This window comes from Megalops cyprinoides, chromosome 24 (genome assembly GCF_013368585.1).
Source record: "Megalops cyprinoides isolate fMegCyp1 chromosome 24, fMegCyp1.pri, whole genome shotgun sequence".
Taxonomy (NCBI): Eukaryota; Metazoa; Chordata; class Actinopteri; order Elopiformes; family Megalopidae; genus Megalops; species Megalops cyprinoides.
In genome coordinates, this window is record NC_050606.1 from 24,523,365 (window position 1) to 24,538,485 (window position 15,121).

The 15,121-nt window shown below is 41.1% G+C and overlaps 1 protein-coding gene across 6 annotated transcripts in view; it reads left to right on the top strand.

Annotated features, from left to right (window-relative positions):
• chid1 (chitinase domain containing 1) overlaps positions 1 to 15,121 on the top strand; it is a 67,080-nt gene that overhangs the window by 29,739 nt on the left and 22,220 nt on the right. For all 6 annotated transcript variants that reach the window (XM_036518706.1, XM_036518708.1, XM_036518705.1 and 3 more), the window contains 2 exons: positions 6,999 to 7,060; positions 7,414 to 7,506. In XM_036518706.1, the coding sequence (XP_036374599.1) occupies positions 6,999 to 7,060; positions 7,414 to 7,506 (155 nt within the window). The remainder of the gene's footprint in view (positions 1 to 6,998; positions 7,061 to 7,413; positions 7,507 to 15,121) is intronic.

Genomic DNA, 15,121 nt, shown 5'->3' on the forward strand with positions numbered 1-15,121 from the left:
CAGGATATCCATTCGTTAAAGATCTCAGGCCCCATGCTGGAAATCCGGCGTGCAGAGATTTTTGATCAGGCAATGAATTATTACTAGCCTATACCAGACTGTAACGCAATTCTAATTAAAACTATCACTGATGTGCCAGTACATCACCTAAACAGGCTTGGTTAACACTCATCCGAAAAAACACGAGAGCACTGTTCTTATCCAGGCCACAGTCAAAGTCCGCATTTGTACATTTATAGCAGAACATGACCTGTCTTTCAGGAAAGCGCCAGTGCTAGTTGACCTGTGCAAAACATTCTCACAGGACAGAACTCCACTCTCCAAGCTTAGCATGTCAAATACACAGGACAGCGCACAAGCTGTCAAAACAGATGTTTTCACAGAACGTTTACGAGTCAACAAACCGCAACATGGACAGAATTCTCAATGTCTTGGTCCGATTCTATAATGATGACTTGGAGAAGTTGAAACACAGCATCTTGCTACTCGACCAACTTTTATTGAAATTGCATTTTTCATTTTTAATAGCATTTAAAAAAAGGAAGCACTTTTAATTTGAGCACTGTAATACAAAATTGTATTAATAATTGTATTTATTTATTTTTTATTTTTTAATTTTGAATTAAAGCTGTTGTGGTAACGCTAATTTTACGTGTGTCCTATTTCAGGCTCAGAAAATTTTGTTGCTTTAAGCCCTGGATATCACAGATGGAGAACATTTATTTCCTGCTCTTACAGTCTAGGGTGGATTGTGTGTGTCACCGGGCGTATTCATGGGCTGTGTCCAGTTGTTCTTGGAACTGTTGGGCATACTCAGGAGCTTGACATGCATTGGATAGACCTGTCCAGGCTGCACAGGCATCTCACCCCCGACAGAAATCCTATACATCTCCCTTTGGTCGTGGTTAGCAGCCAGCACCACCTCTTGGAGCATCGTTGGTACCACCACCTGCCACTTTGCCTCACTCATAGCAGGTTCACGCCAGCACAGATGAAGGATGCCTTCTCTCAGTTCCTGCTCTGACACTGTGACCACCTCTGCAGACTGCTGTACCACTTCAGCCCAAGCAGGCTGCTGGCCACTTCCCAGCCATTGCATTACCATATTCAGGTTACTATCAGCTACCTGTTGTTCCCACCAGGTGGACGTATTGCCTGGTAGCAAGGCTCTGGGGGCTAGAATCAAGGCTAGTGGAGCTGGGCATGTCCCAAAAATCAAACTAGCTGGAGGAAGGTTGGGGAGTAGCAACAACCCTCTGGTGAAATCCAACACCCCATTCAATTGCCTTATAAAATCTAAGGTGACCTCAAGATGGTGTCACCCTTCCCTGCTTGGGGGCCATTTCTCCAGTCATTGTGACTCCGTTGTCCTTGGGTGAACACCAGGGAGGAGGAGTGAGGGGTGGATAATGGTGACAGAAGACGCTGTGTCCAAGGCAGCCTATATAGTGTCCCGAAACGCAAATATTTACATGGCAAGTCACTCCTATGTGAGGGTGTAAGCTGTTAACAACGGGATAAAGGCTGTGGAGTGCAATATTTGCCGGACCATCTGTGTCAAGCTGGGTGCAAAACCAATGAACATTACCCCTCTTTCCACGATGCCAGCACATCTGAACAGAGCCATCATTTGACTCCTGGGGACGTACTGGAGGGGCACAATCCTGCCTGGACTTGGGGGCCAACAAAGCATGGCTCCTGTCAGCGACATTGGGGGTCTCTGCCCACTCGCAATAGGTAGCTCCTCCAATATCTCCTCTATAACTAATGCTTGCTCCAGGGCTTCATCAGGGGTCTTAGGCCCCTGGAGACAAACCTGTTGGCATAGCATTTAAAACATAATTAGCTCTCTCTGAGCCGATTAGGCCTACAACTTTGTCCAGGTTCTAGTGCTGCACGGGCTGCATTATTCGCGTCAAATCTGAGCTACTGACTAGATGTAAGTAACTTAAAAAGTAGGACAAATATCAGACAGACACCTTTAAATTATATATAAAGCGCATTTATTTTTGTGTGTTTTATTGCCAGCGTTAATTTATTATTTTTACCTAACGTTAATGACACAACGTTAATTACCTTGACGGCTACTATGTAACTAATGTTAACCAGCAAATTAGCAAATGCAACTCAGGCCTTGTAAGTAATTAGCTGGCTTAAAAAATAGCTACAAGTGCTTGTCATTTTTAAGTGTTGGATATTTCCAAATAGCGCTGCAACTTAAGTTTACTGGGATCCCATGTAATGTTATTGCTCTTGGCATTGAAGCGCTCTGTGTAGGTGTTACGCATATGGAGTGTGAGATGACTCCACAGGTGACATATTTTTAATAGGTGGATTCTGAAAGAATGAATGAACAAATATTTGTTGGTCGGCTGATTTTTTTTTACTTCAGTTCATGTTAACTGCCAACCGAAGAACACAGTGCGTTTTTACGGCACAAACCGGCACAAACGTAGCACAAACGAACAGTAATACCATTTCGAACTTTTTAAAAACTTGGGGTGCCAACTTCACGCAGGTAGATTATGCTAAATGAGGTTACTTGTTTAGTATTAGCCGCTTTGCTAGCGACTGAGCTTGGCATTATTCATAATGAAGATTTTAGCTTTGCATTAGCCACGATGCTAGCGCTGAATACTATGCTATTGGTAACATCTTCCATTGTTCTCTTCCAGTTGGGGTTCAAAGACGTCACATCCGCCACACTCTGTTTCACTGTGACCTAACTATGTCACACTTGCCCTCGTGGTGGTCAGCGCCACACACATGTTAGAGTATCTTTCCCTGGCTGCTGTTTTCCCCTGCTAGGTTAACACTCACTATAGCACTCGGTCAAGTCTACTCTCAAAGTCTTCCAAAGCACCGTCCTCAAGCTGCTTCCTAGTGATGCATCGTCTCCTGCAGCGACTGTCTTCCACTTTGTTTTGCATCTCGCTCCCCCTGCAGCAACATTTTGCTCGAGTTGCTTAACCCCTAACCATGCGCTCAGCGTTTCCTCTTCAGTCAGGCCAGCAACAGGTGTAACTCCACCTGCAGGAGTTCATATCAGGGCTGTACAAGACTCAGAACTGAATTGAGAATGACTCTTGAATTTCAATTTAATTCTGGAATTTGAGTTGAATTTTGAATTTGGTAGCAAACAGGATGCAGAATTACAATTCAAATTTGAATGAAAGAAAATAGAATTAAAATTCAAAGAAATTCAGAGAAATTTATAGACATTATTTAGGTATAGTATTTATCAATCAGACATTATATTTCAGTTTGATTTGTGCATTAAAAACTTTATACAAACAAAACTAGTAAAAAAACATTACATTTTATTAACAACAAATGTTTTTTCCCCTATGAATGTTAAAAGTACCTTTCATGGATCAAATTATTACATTTGTTTTATTTTACCTTTTATTTTGTGGATCATGATGGAAGAAGCATTCATTTCCCAGAATGCTTTGCTTTAACCAAAAGTCATCAAAATGGTTGCCAAACAGTATAAGATGGACAGCATTTGTTTGAGAGCTTTTTTGTCACCAAAGGCTGGAGTTTCCAATATTGGAAAAGGTCTAAAAACACTAGATCTTAGGGTTACAAAGGTTCACAGAAGTGACCTTTGTATTACAATAACAACATGGAAAAGCACAGCAGGCCTAAAAAGTTATCCCTGCTCGTTTATTTTGGCGAGCCAATTCCCACAATGACACCAGGAAACCACAGAGCCATATGCAAGTACTGCAGTACTCCGGTCTGTGGCTCCATCAAGGCTACTTCCAATTTCAAAAGGCATCTACAGGTAAGTTAACAGACTTGTAGTCTGTACTTCTTTTTTTCTTTCTTAATAAGGTCTTATGTTACTGATATTTGATATCAGAACAGTATGTGTTTGAATTCATGCAAGTTTGCACTTCTGTGTTATTTTTGTGCTTTTGCCATATGTGTTTTAAATGATTTGGGTGGTCAGTATATAACACTTTTTAATGACGTTTTACTTACTATTTATTTATTTTGTATGGGTCAAGGAAACCACTGTTATTAATTGCAGAATTTATACTGACTTAGAAATCATTAGTACAATTATCTAGATTGAGAGAATACTGATAGACGTTTTTTTTTCTTCTACAGAAGAAACACCCTCAAATCTTGGACTCTGAAACCAGTGAACCAGTGGTAATCCAGCCAACCCAAAATGTACATCACAGTCATCCTCCTGAAGCTGAAACTAGTTCCTGCTCTAAGTGGCCAACAACAGACATACATCAAATTGCTCTGACGGAGAGTATTGTGATGTACATTCCCAATGGTCTCCTCCCCCTCTCTACTGTTGAAAATAAGGGCTTCATGAACATTTTGCATTTGGCCCAACCTTCCTTCACAATGCCCTCCTGAAGAACTCTCAGCCAGAACCTTATCCCTCAGCACTCAGCTACTGTAAAATCACATCTGATTAATCTGATGGAAAAAGCTGATCATATTTGCCTGATAGTTGATCTGTGGTCAAACCGATCTATGACGTCATTTTTTGGAAGGGGTGGCCATTTTATTATAGATTTTATACTGCAGAGTGTAATGCTGAGCTGCCAGCGTTTTAAAGGGAGGCATACAGCTGAGAATATTTGCAAAGTATATGACGAGGCTCTGGAAAAATTCAACATCCAGAACAAAATCTCATTCATTGTGACTGGTAATGCCTCCAACATGATAAACATGACAACATGCTTTCACCCTCTTCCCACCAGTACATGATGTTGACAGTGAAGAGGAAGAGCAGGATGAGATATGTGATTTTGAGATAGTGAATGTTGAAGAGGAGATGATTTACTTTCCACCAGAGAGAAGCTCATGCTTTGCCCATAGTCTACAACTTGTGGTTCGTGATGCAGTGGATGAAGCCGGCTCCATAAAAAAACCTATTGGCCAAGGTCCAAAAACTAATGGCTTTTTGCCACAAGTCTACACAGGCAACTGATGTTGTAGAGGGAGGGCACAAACTTCATCCTGCCAATGTCACCCACTGGAATAGCCAGTTAAAGATGTTGAGGTCTGTCCTTAACGTTCAAAACAATGTCTTTGCTGAGCTTCGGTGCCCTGTCCAGCTCTCATCATATGAATTAAAGATCATCCAGGAACTCTGTGAGGTGTTAGAACCCTTCGAGGAAACTACAGACAGATGTCAGGCAGAGAAAACCGTAACATCCAGCTTTGTGATTCCTTGTGTCAGAGGCTTATGAAATACAGTGAAAGATATGAAGATGACCGGTAACAAAATGTTTGTGTCCACTCTACAAACCTCAATTGAGAAACATCTGGCAAAATTTGAGGACATGGAATGCTTCCAGGTGGCTCCCACTCTAGATCCAAGATTCTAACTGGACTGGTGCATTGGTGAGGAGCAAATCACCATCAGAGATCTCCTCACTGCAAAAGTTGAATGTTCCTCCTCAAAAGTGAATGCCAGCTCAAATGACAGCAGTGCTCAACCAAAGAAATATCCAAAGCTCTTTTCTTATATGGAAAGTCACCCACAGCCTCACATGAGGTCCCTGTATACTTGAGCACACCATGTTTAGCAGAAGATGCTGACCCTTTGGTCTATCTATTGGAAAGAAAACCAAAGCAGTTTTCCTAACTTAGCTCAACTTGCATGCAAATATCTTGCTATACCAGCTTCCTCTGTACCTGTTGAGAGGATCTTCAGTGTAGCAGGAAAGATATTCAGACCAGAACGGTGCAGTCTCAGTGATAAAACCTTTGAGGATCTTTTGATCATTAGATGTAACAATGTTGACCAATGAGGTTTGTATTGGAATAACTGATAAATCGCATTTGCAAATAAAGGATGATTGCATTTACAGTGGATTTGTGTCTTTTGATTAAATGCAAAGGTTGCACTGCAAAAATTATCACAGTCTTATCACAGTGAGAAAAGTAACCTTTTTTAGAATTTAATGCTAGTTTGAAGAAAGGTTTGCTTGCCCCATTGGCAGAAAAAATCTTAAATGTAGTAAAAGTCTCTTGTTTGTACAATGTACAAAGGCAGTATTTTTCTTTACAGAACGTATATCCAGTAACTTTCTCATTCTTGACAAGACTCCATAACATATTCCTTAACCCTAGCATTCTGCAATTCACACAGAAATATTTTAACTACCTAAACTGTGGAAATGAATGTCTGTTCCCAACAACATTAGATGCAAAAATTCATGTTTGTGCTTTTCTGGTGCAGGTGTTGTTGCTGTAACTCTTGACAAATGCTTCTTGATCAGGATAAAGATTATTCAGATTAATTTGAGGCTTGAAATCCAGCCACAACATTTGCCACAATTTCTGTTCCTGTCTTATTAGAAGGAACTGGAATCACTTGAATTCCAAAAACTGTTTATGATGGTATAAGAGGGATGTTAATCTACGCAATAGAGCTCAATATTACAAGAAAAAAATACATTGACAACTGAGCAAGCAATGGGGTCAGAGTTCAAGTGTAATGTAACTCAGGAGGTTTAACCATGAACTACAGCTAACCCAAATTTCATGACCATACCAGCCTGAGTGATGACCTTCTTGTTGTATCTCTAACTCTGGGAGAAAATTGTGCACTTGTTTCAATGAAGTACACAGTAAACAGTGTAAAGTAGTGGGTGTATCGGGCAGGAAAGCAGTGTCTTATGGTGAGAAGGAGAAGAGAGTTTGTGAAGGAGAACGAAGAAGATGGAGGTCATTTGGGGTGAGACTGTGAATCATCATGCAACCATTGTGGATAAATGCCTAATTCTCCTTTTAATCCATAGGGGAATGAACTGCATTTTCATATCCTATTGTTTGATAGTCCCCATCTTTTTAGTGCTCCCTTTACTTTTAAAGTTACTATCAGTAGCATAAGTGTCAGTAACTGTTGCGTGTGTGCGATAGTTTTATTATCTAGGGAATCTGAAACTGTGTTAGTGTTTCAGTTTAGTGTGACAGAATTTCATCTGTATGTACATGTAAATCTGTTTTTCTTGTAGACAGAGGGCTTTGATGGCTTTGTGTTGGAGTTGTGGAGCCAGCTGGGAGGAAATAAGAGGAAGTGAGTACTTGCATGTTTGTGTGGATGAGTATGTCCATAATAAAAGGGTTGCTGGGTATGTAACAGGGGAGAGCCTTAGAGAACCAAACACTTGCACCTTAGTGCTGTGGGCTTGAATTCCAGATGGGATAATATCTTTGTACCATTGAACAATGTACTTTATGTTAGATGTTCAAGTGAAAATTCAGCTGTATAAATGAGTTTCCAAATGTGTAAGCTTGTAAATACTACAGATTGATGTTGGCATGTGCAATGTAATTAAAATGTAAATGATCTATACATTAAAATGTCAATCATTTTAATTGTATGTTGTAGAGTGTTGTGCACTAACATGTTAAACTCATATTTTCAAGGGAGCTGGTCCACCTTGTGATACATGTGTGTGAGAGTCTTCAAATGTGGAAACTGAGCTGTGTGTTGGTCATTCCCCCCTCCGTGGCACCTGGGTAAATATTGTTCCTTTGTGTAAAGCATTTACATAAGATGTAAATGCTTAACAGAGCACACATTACGAATGTGTGCTCTGTTAACTGGTACGTGTCTTTCAGTCCTTCGGTTTACCCGTAGATAAAACTTGTATATTCCCTGTATTTTAACAGAATGACATCTCAGAGATAAAAACAGCACTAGTTTAATATTGTAATAAGGTTGCATTTGTATTAAGAGTCAGCAAGTATGTAGGGAATGGATTTTCTCTATTCACAATTCTCATTCAGTGTGTAGGACATTGGAACTCCAGTGGCCATTGATGTTAGCACATTACTTCTGTTGTGGAAATGTGGAGGGAGAAAAACGCGCGCCCCACACACCATCCCGCTCTAATTTAATTGGTAAATGCAATTACAGAGGTAAATACCAGATAGGGTTAAATACTAATTATTTCAAGGGTAAGAGTTTCATTTCAGTTGGGCGTCTTGTTCTTCCTTTCCTCTGTGAACATATTATTCAGTTACTGTTTGTCATTGAGTTATCAGTATTGCCCACAGTTCCTGTGTCATAGTGAGAAAAGTGTACCCTGCTCTCGTGGCTCTCTCCTGTGGCAAGAAAGATAAGAACATTAATTTCAGTCTTATGTACCCATGTTCCTTGTGTTCGCATTGCTACCAATGGGGGCTTTCCTCTCAGTCCTTTTCCATCACATGCTCAATATCTGTTTACATTGGGATGTAATTACAAATGCTGTCCTTGCTCCTGTAGAAATTGTATAGTGTTTCCTTGAGAACATTCACTGATCTGTGTTGTTGTCACAGTTAAATTTGCCTGCCCATACTGACAGCTGGAGAGGAAATACTGTAGCTTGCTTGGTATTAGAATATTCAAGAGGGTGGTGGCTGGCAAGGCCTGTTTTACATCATAAAGTATTATTTTAGTATCACCTCAGGTTCCTGTTTGGGAAACAACAGGGGCTGGAAACCAATCTGAAATTCGAAAAGCGACATACCTGTGGAGGAGGACCTCAAGGTTTTTTGAGCATATTCAGCCCAGACTAGTTGTTTGCTCCAGGAGGTGAGATTAGAAGACTCCAGGCATCTAAGAGTTGTCTCCAGCTCCTGATTGGCTCTCTCCATCTGCCCATTGGACTGGGGATGGAATCCAGAGCAAAGATTGACTGAAGGACCTAGGAGCCTGCAGAAAGTTTTCCGAAACTGTGAGGTGAACTGAGGACCATGATCAGAAATCACATCCTGGGGAATGCCATAGACCCAATAGATGTGCTGTAACAGGAGTTCGGCAATCTCTTGGGTATTGGTCCAAAGCAGCAAGCCTTTGAAAAACAGTCTACTATAACCAAGATGTCCATGTTAAGTTGGGAAGGAGGTAGGCCTGTGATGAAGTCCACAGAGACGTGAGGCCAGGGTTGAGATGGAATGTGGAATGGATGGAGCAGACCCTAAGTATGAGATCTGAGGTCCTTGTTTTGGGCACACATGGAGCAGGTGGCCACAAAGGATTGGACATCTTTCTCCATGGAGGGCCACCAGAATCACCTGTGCATGAATTCCAAGGTACGATTCACCGCTAGGTGTCCAGTGAGAGGTGAGGAGTGTCCCTACTGTAACACCTGAGACCTGACAGACATAGGGACAAAAAGGCAACCTGGTGGCCATTACCGGGTTCTGCCTCCCTCTGTTATGGTAACCTCAATTCCGTATTGCAATGAGGCCTTGATTCTGGAGCTTGGGAGGATGGGTTCCAGGGCCTTATCCTAATCCAAAGGGTCAAAAATTTTAGAAAGGGCATTAGGCTTCTGGTTCTTGGAACATGCATGATATGAGAGGATATAGGCAAATCAGGTAAAGAAAAGGGCCCACCTTGCCTTTCAAGAGTTGAGTCACTTTGTCTCCAGTACAGGATCTTGTGGTCGGTGCAGATTATAAAGGCATAGATGCAGCCCGCGTCTTACTGAAAGTTAGCATACTCAGCAGGCACACGTGGTGACTTGGGAGAGCAGGGTTACAACTTGGGAGAGCAGGATGGTGGCTCAGGAGACTGGAGGGACGTTGCCATGACATGAAGGCCCCTACTTGACTGGAGTCAAACTGAGGGATGTGGTGGGCTATCCAGGGGTTCCCCAGGATCAGTGGGAGCTTGAGTGAGTGGATAAGGTGAAACTGGATAACCTCATAATGCTGTTCTACCCAGAGGTCAAGAGGTACAGTCCACTGACCTGTCCAGACCCCACTAAGTATGCCATATTTATTTTGTAAACATATTTGATGAAAAAATAGGTCCTTTTAAATACAAGCTGGTTAAATTATTTCATTATTTCCATTCCAGCATCTCTCATCCATCTACAGTGTAGGGGCAGGGGAACGTAAGTGATATATAGCAGCCTTTTTGCACAAGAGCATCCCCTACATCAGCTGAATAATAATACACAACATTGTAATTATTTCACTTTTAGAATTAGAAATGTGTGGTTTGTGTAATGTACAAAGTTTTTATTCATTATATGTCAACGTTATTTTATTCCTCACAATGGTCTCAAGTAAAGTCCTTAGTTGCAACATGGCTGAACAAGTGCCCCATGGTAGTTCTTGATGCCATTGCCAATACCCATAGAAATGCAGTAAATTGAGATCAGAGATTTTCAGAGATCAAAACATTACATTACATTATTGGCATTTAGCAGACACAATTATCCAGAGCGACTCACATCAGTTACAGTTTGATTTTTTGTTACACTATTATCCATTTATACAGCTGGATATTTACTGAGGTAATTCTGGGTTAAGTACCTTGCCCAAGGGTACAGCAGCAGTGCCCCAGTGGGGAATAGAACCGGCAACCTTTCGGTTACAAGTCCTGCTCCTTAACTACTGCACGGCCACCCCAAAACACTCCTCAAAACAGGAGACAGTTCTGTTTATTGCTTATGTCAAGGTGTTGGCTGAATTTGGTAGCTGCACTGTTGATGACTATTTACAACCTGAGTTGTTGTTTGATTGTTTTGGGGTTTTTTTTAGTATGTGGAAAATAGCCCTGCCTCAGCTATCTTGTCAGTGGATTTTGGAGTTTCAGGGGGTACTTTAACCCTTGATACTTCTTTCAGAATCATACAGTTAGGTCCATAAGTATTTGGACAGTAACATAATTTTCATAATTTTGGCTCTGTATGCCACCACAATGGATTTGAAATGAAGCAATCAAGATGTGATTGAAGTGCAGACTTTCAGCTTTAATTCAAAGGGTTTAACTGAAATATCATGTAAACCATTACAGAATTTTTTATACATAGTCCCCCCATTTTCAGGGGCTCAAAAGTAATTGGACAAACTAACATAATTGTAAATAAAATGATCAATTGTTAATATTTGGCTGAAAATCCTTTGCACTGAATGACTGCCTGAAGTCTGGAACCCATGGACATCACCAAATTCTGGGTTTCCCCCCTAGTGATGCTTTGGCAGGCCTTTACAGCAGCTGTCCTAAGTTGCTGCTTGTTTGTTGGTCTTTCTGTCTTGAGTTTTGCCTTCAGCGAGTGAAATATATGTTCAATTGGGTTAAGGTCAGGTGACTGACTCGGCCATTGAAGAATATTCCACTTCTTTGCCTTGAAAAGCTCTTTGGTTGCTTTCGCAGTATATGTTGGGTCATTGTCCATCTGTTCTGTGAAGCGCCGTCCTATCCGTCCCTTGATTGTAGACTTTGACAGTGATATGCCTACCTCCTGGAGAGTGTTCTTGACTTGGCTAGATGTTGTGAAGGGGTTTTTCTTCACTAAGGAAAGAATTTCACAATCATCCACCACAGTTGTCTTCCGTGGTTGTCCAGGCTTTTTCAGTGTTGCTGAGCTCCCCAGTGCGTTCCTTCTTTTTAAGAATGTACCAAACTGTTGATTTGGCCACTCCTAATGTTTTTTCAGCCTAATGATGGCCTGCTTTACTTGCATTGACAGCTCTTTGGACCTAATATTGGGAGTTCACAGCAACAGCTTCCAAATGCAAATTCCTCATTTGGAATCAACTCCAGACCTTTTAACTGCTCAATTGTTAATGAAACAACGAGGGAACAGCCCACCCCTGGCCATGAAACAGCTTCTCCGTCAATTGTCCAATTACTTTTGAGTCCCTGAAAATGGGGGGACTATGTATAAAAATTGCTGTAATTCTTAATGATTTATATGATATTTTTGTTAAACCCCTTGAATTAAAGCTGAAAGTCTGCACTTCAATCACATCTTGATTGCTTCATTTCAAATCCATTGTGGTGGCGTACAGAGCCAAAATCATGAAAATTGTGTCACTGTCCAAATACTTACTGTAAATGAGAATGGCTGAATGCCTGACACAGATGATGTTCTGTTGTTACATGGATTTCAGGAAACCGCTGCTCTATGCACACTGAACCATATTTAGCTAAAATGTACTTTGCAATCAACAGTAAATATCCAGTTTTATTTTATTTACATATTTATTTTTTCAGTTGCCACATTCAGGCATTACATGACTTCCACTGCTTTGGTCTTGAACACAGAAAAAAACATTAACATACATTCATAAGTAGATTTGTGTGCAGTTCCTGAGGAGAATGCAATGTGTGATTGCATGTTTGCATCATGTATGTGTGCGTATTACTACTGCTCTTAACCTTGTTGCATGTGAGTTCCAAAATATTTGCAACTGCCCCCCAGTGTGAGTTATTTCAGCTTGTGCACCCCTACTGTTCTAGAATTTGGTTATGACTGCTGGTTTGATCTTATTTCACAAATATTCGTGTACTTTATTTTCGAGATGAATAAGCTCACTTTATCCATGGATGCATCAGTACAATCACACTGCTTGGTTGGCTCAAATAGCAAGTATAACATTCATGCATTGAAACATTTAATCACGCCCAGAAACACAGGATTTAAGTATTTTAAAAACTCATGCATTATTAAGCTTCTACATTTTCACTACTTCATTCACTTTCTAATGTTAAGTCACTGTTTCCTCAAAGCTAATGTTAGCTAGATTTTTTTCTGATTTGGGAGTCAGAACTGTGTTATGCTGCTCATGTTGAAATTTATGTGAATCTGCATTGAAAAAATAATCTTATTGCATTTTTGGAACATTTTATGTGAAAAAGCAGTGGGTTTAGAATGAATGCTGTTTTGTTGCGTCACTTGTAAATGGCCTTTCTAATCTAGTGTTCTAATCACACTGGTTTGACCGTATGCACGACACACTCCTTCACATTCGTGGGGGAAAAAAAAACTCGCATTCCCATTCCTCATGGAAAAAGCATTTTTTTTACCTGGTCAGTTTCTTAGCCAGATTTATGATGAACAATTTTATGAGCTAAACTGGCTAACACCACCGAACTCCTTCCTTTAGCTCAGTAGCTACCTCAGTACCTAGCCTACAGGGTAATTGACGTGACAATGTGTTGGAGGGGGGTGGGGCATCTGTGTACTTGATTGGATTGAAATGGGAAGAGGTTTCCAGGTTGCATTTATTTGTTGTCGCATTTTTTGTACATAATCTTTCAACCTTTTGGCGAGATACTCAAAAACAGGCAGCGAGACCCCAAATGTAGAAGTTCCAGCATTTGCAGGTTTTGTGATTATCTCATTAGCCTACAGTACAATTGTCAGTGAATAACTTCAACTTTGAGGGAGTGAAAGCTAGTTCCTGAGGGTGAAGAGAGTGTTGAACCTAATGAAAATATCCTTGCAAAGCAAGAACAGTTATCTTGATCCTAGGAATTTTATCAGAGGATGCTAAAATACCCAAGATTTCAGGTAGAGAATGTACTTTAAAATTTAGCATTAGCACACACCTCTAGCACTGATCATAACTGTATCTATGAGGGTTATCACTATTTTAATATTTAATTTTTAATTTGACCTGTATTTTATCTGCGAACATAATAAAAAAATGTGCTTAATTAACTACATACTCAATCCATGAAAATTTTAAATAATTATATTTCCTGTCATGTCAGATACTAATGTCTAGAATTTTTCAGGTCTGGAAACTATGTAATACTGAGACCATTTTTTAATGATTGGCTGAGGGCTGGCTGATCGTAAGGAGTAGCACATGTTGAAAATGTGATGCTTTTGTTTTCATAAGTTCTACAAATTAAAGTGTTACTAGAATATCTACAGTGTCAAGTAGAAAACCATAAAGTGGCCATAAAAGTAGCCTGCCAGTCACCAAACTTTAAATCATGTAAATGTAACAAAAGTGACATGAATTATCAGTATCTTCCTGGCTAGTGACCATAAGGAATTGTATGTTTAAAATGAGAACTGAGGCCAATCTGCATGTAGTGGTGGACAAAATTAAAAAAAAAAAAAACTTGGACAGCAAATGGTGCAGCAGTAGAGTATAGTCATTTGTTCAATATTGTGTCACAGACCTTAATGCATCAGTATTGTATAAACAATGAGGTGCAGACAATTTGCTGAAGAAGGATGGGAGTGTTTTTTTTTCGTGTGTCACAGTCTGACTGTTTCATCCTCAGGAGTATCTCCATATGGGTCGCCTTAGCCCACCTGTTGGACAGCTAAGGTTAGCCAGATAGCTTGCTAATATTAGCTGGGTAACACTTTATTTTGGTGTTGCATAAAAACAGGTCACATACACTCTAGCTTAAATAGAATGACAAGTTAGTTACTTTCTAGGCATCTAGTTAAATAGTAGAAACTGAAATGAAAACACAGCTAAGTGGCATAATGGTGGATAGCTGGTATACTAGCTACTGAAATGCTAGTAATCTACCTATGTAATTTTAAGAATTAAGAAAGAGGGAGAAGAAGGACCTTGTTGTCTCTGAGGTTACCAGGATGGAGCAGGAGTACAGAGTGAAGGCTGTGGCACAGGGGCAGCAGGGGCGCTGGACAACGTGGGAAGTTGTTGCAAGTCGAGCAATCAATTGGGCAGACTTCTGAAAACTACCACAGGCTCGACTCAGCTTTCTCATCAGGGCAACCTATGACACCCTACCCTGCCCTCGCAAGCTCCATCAGTGGTTTGGGACAGAGAAAACCTGCGACCTCTGTGGGACCATCAATGCCTCTCTCCAGCACATTCTGTCAGGTTGTAAAACAGCACTGACACAGGGTGGGTTTAGATGGTGACATGACCAAGTGCTCAGGTAGCTGGCAGAGGTAGTGGAGAAAAGAAGGCAAGAGGCAAGCAAGAGTCCAGCAGGGAGCCAACAGAGGATCCACTTCCATAGGCAGGGGGAGCCTGCAGCCAACACTAATAGGAGACCAGCATCTAAGCTCCTGACATCAAGGTTAGAGTGGAGGATGGAGGTGGACCTGGGCAGGCAGCTCCATTTTCCAGGGGAGATCTGCAGCACCACACTACGGCCAGACATGGTGCTGTGGACCACAGCCGGAAAATCAGCACTGCTGGTGGAACTGACAGTGCCTTGGGAAGAGGGGTTGGAGGCAGCCCTCGAAAGGAAGAGGGCAAAATATGCGGACCTGGTCACGGAGTGCAGGGAAGGCGAATGGAGCATGAGGCTCTACCCGGTGGAGGTGGGTGCTAGAGGCTTTGTGGGAGACTCAACAATGCGTCTGCTTAAGGATCTGGGGCTACGGGGAACCAGACTGCACAAGGC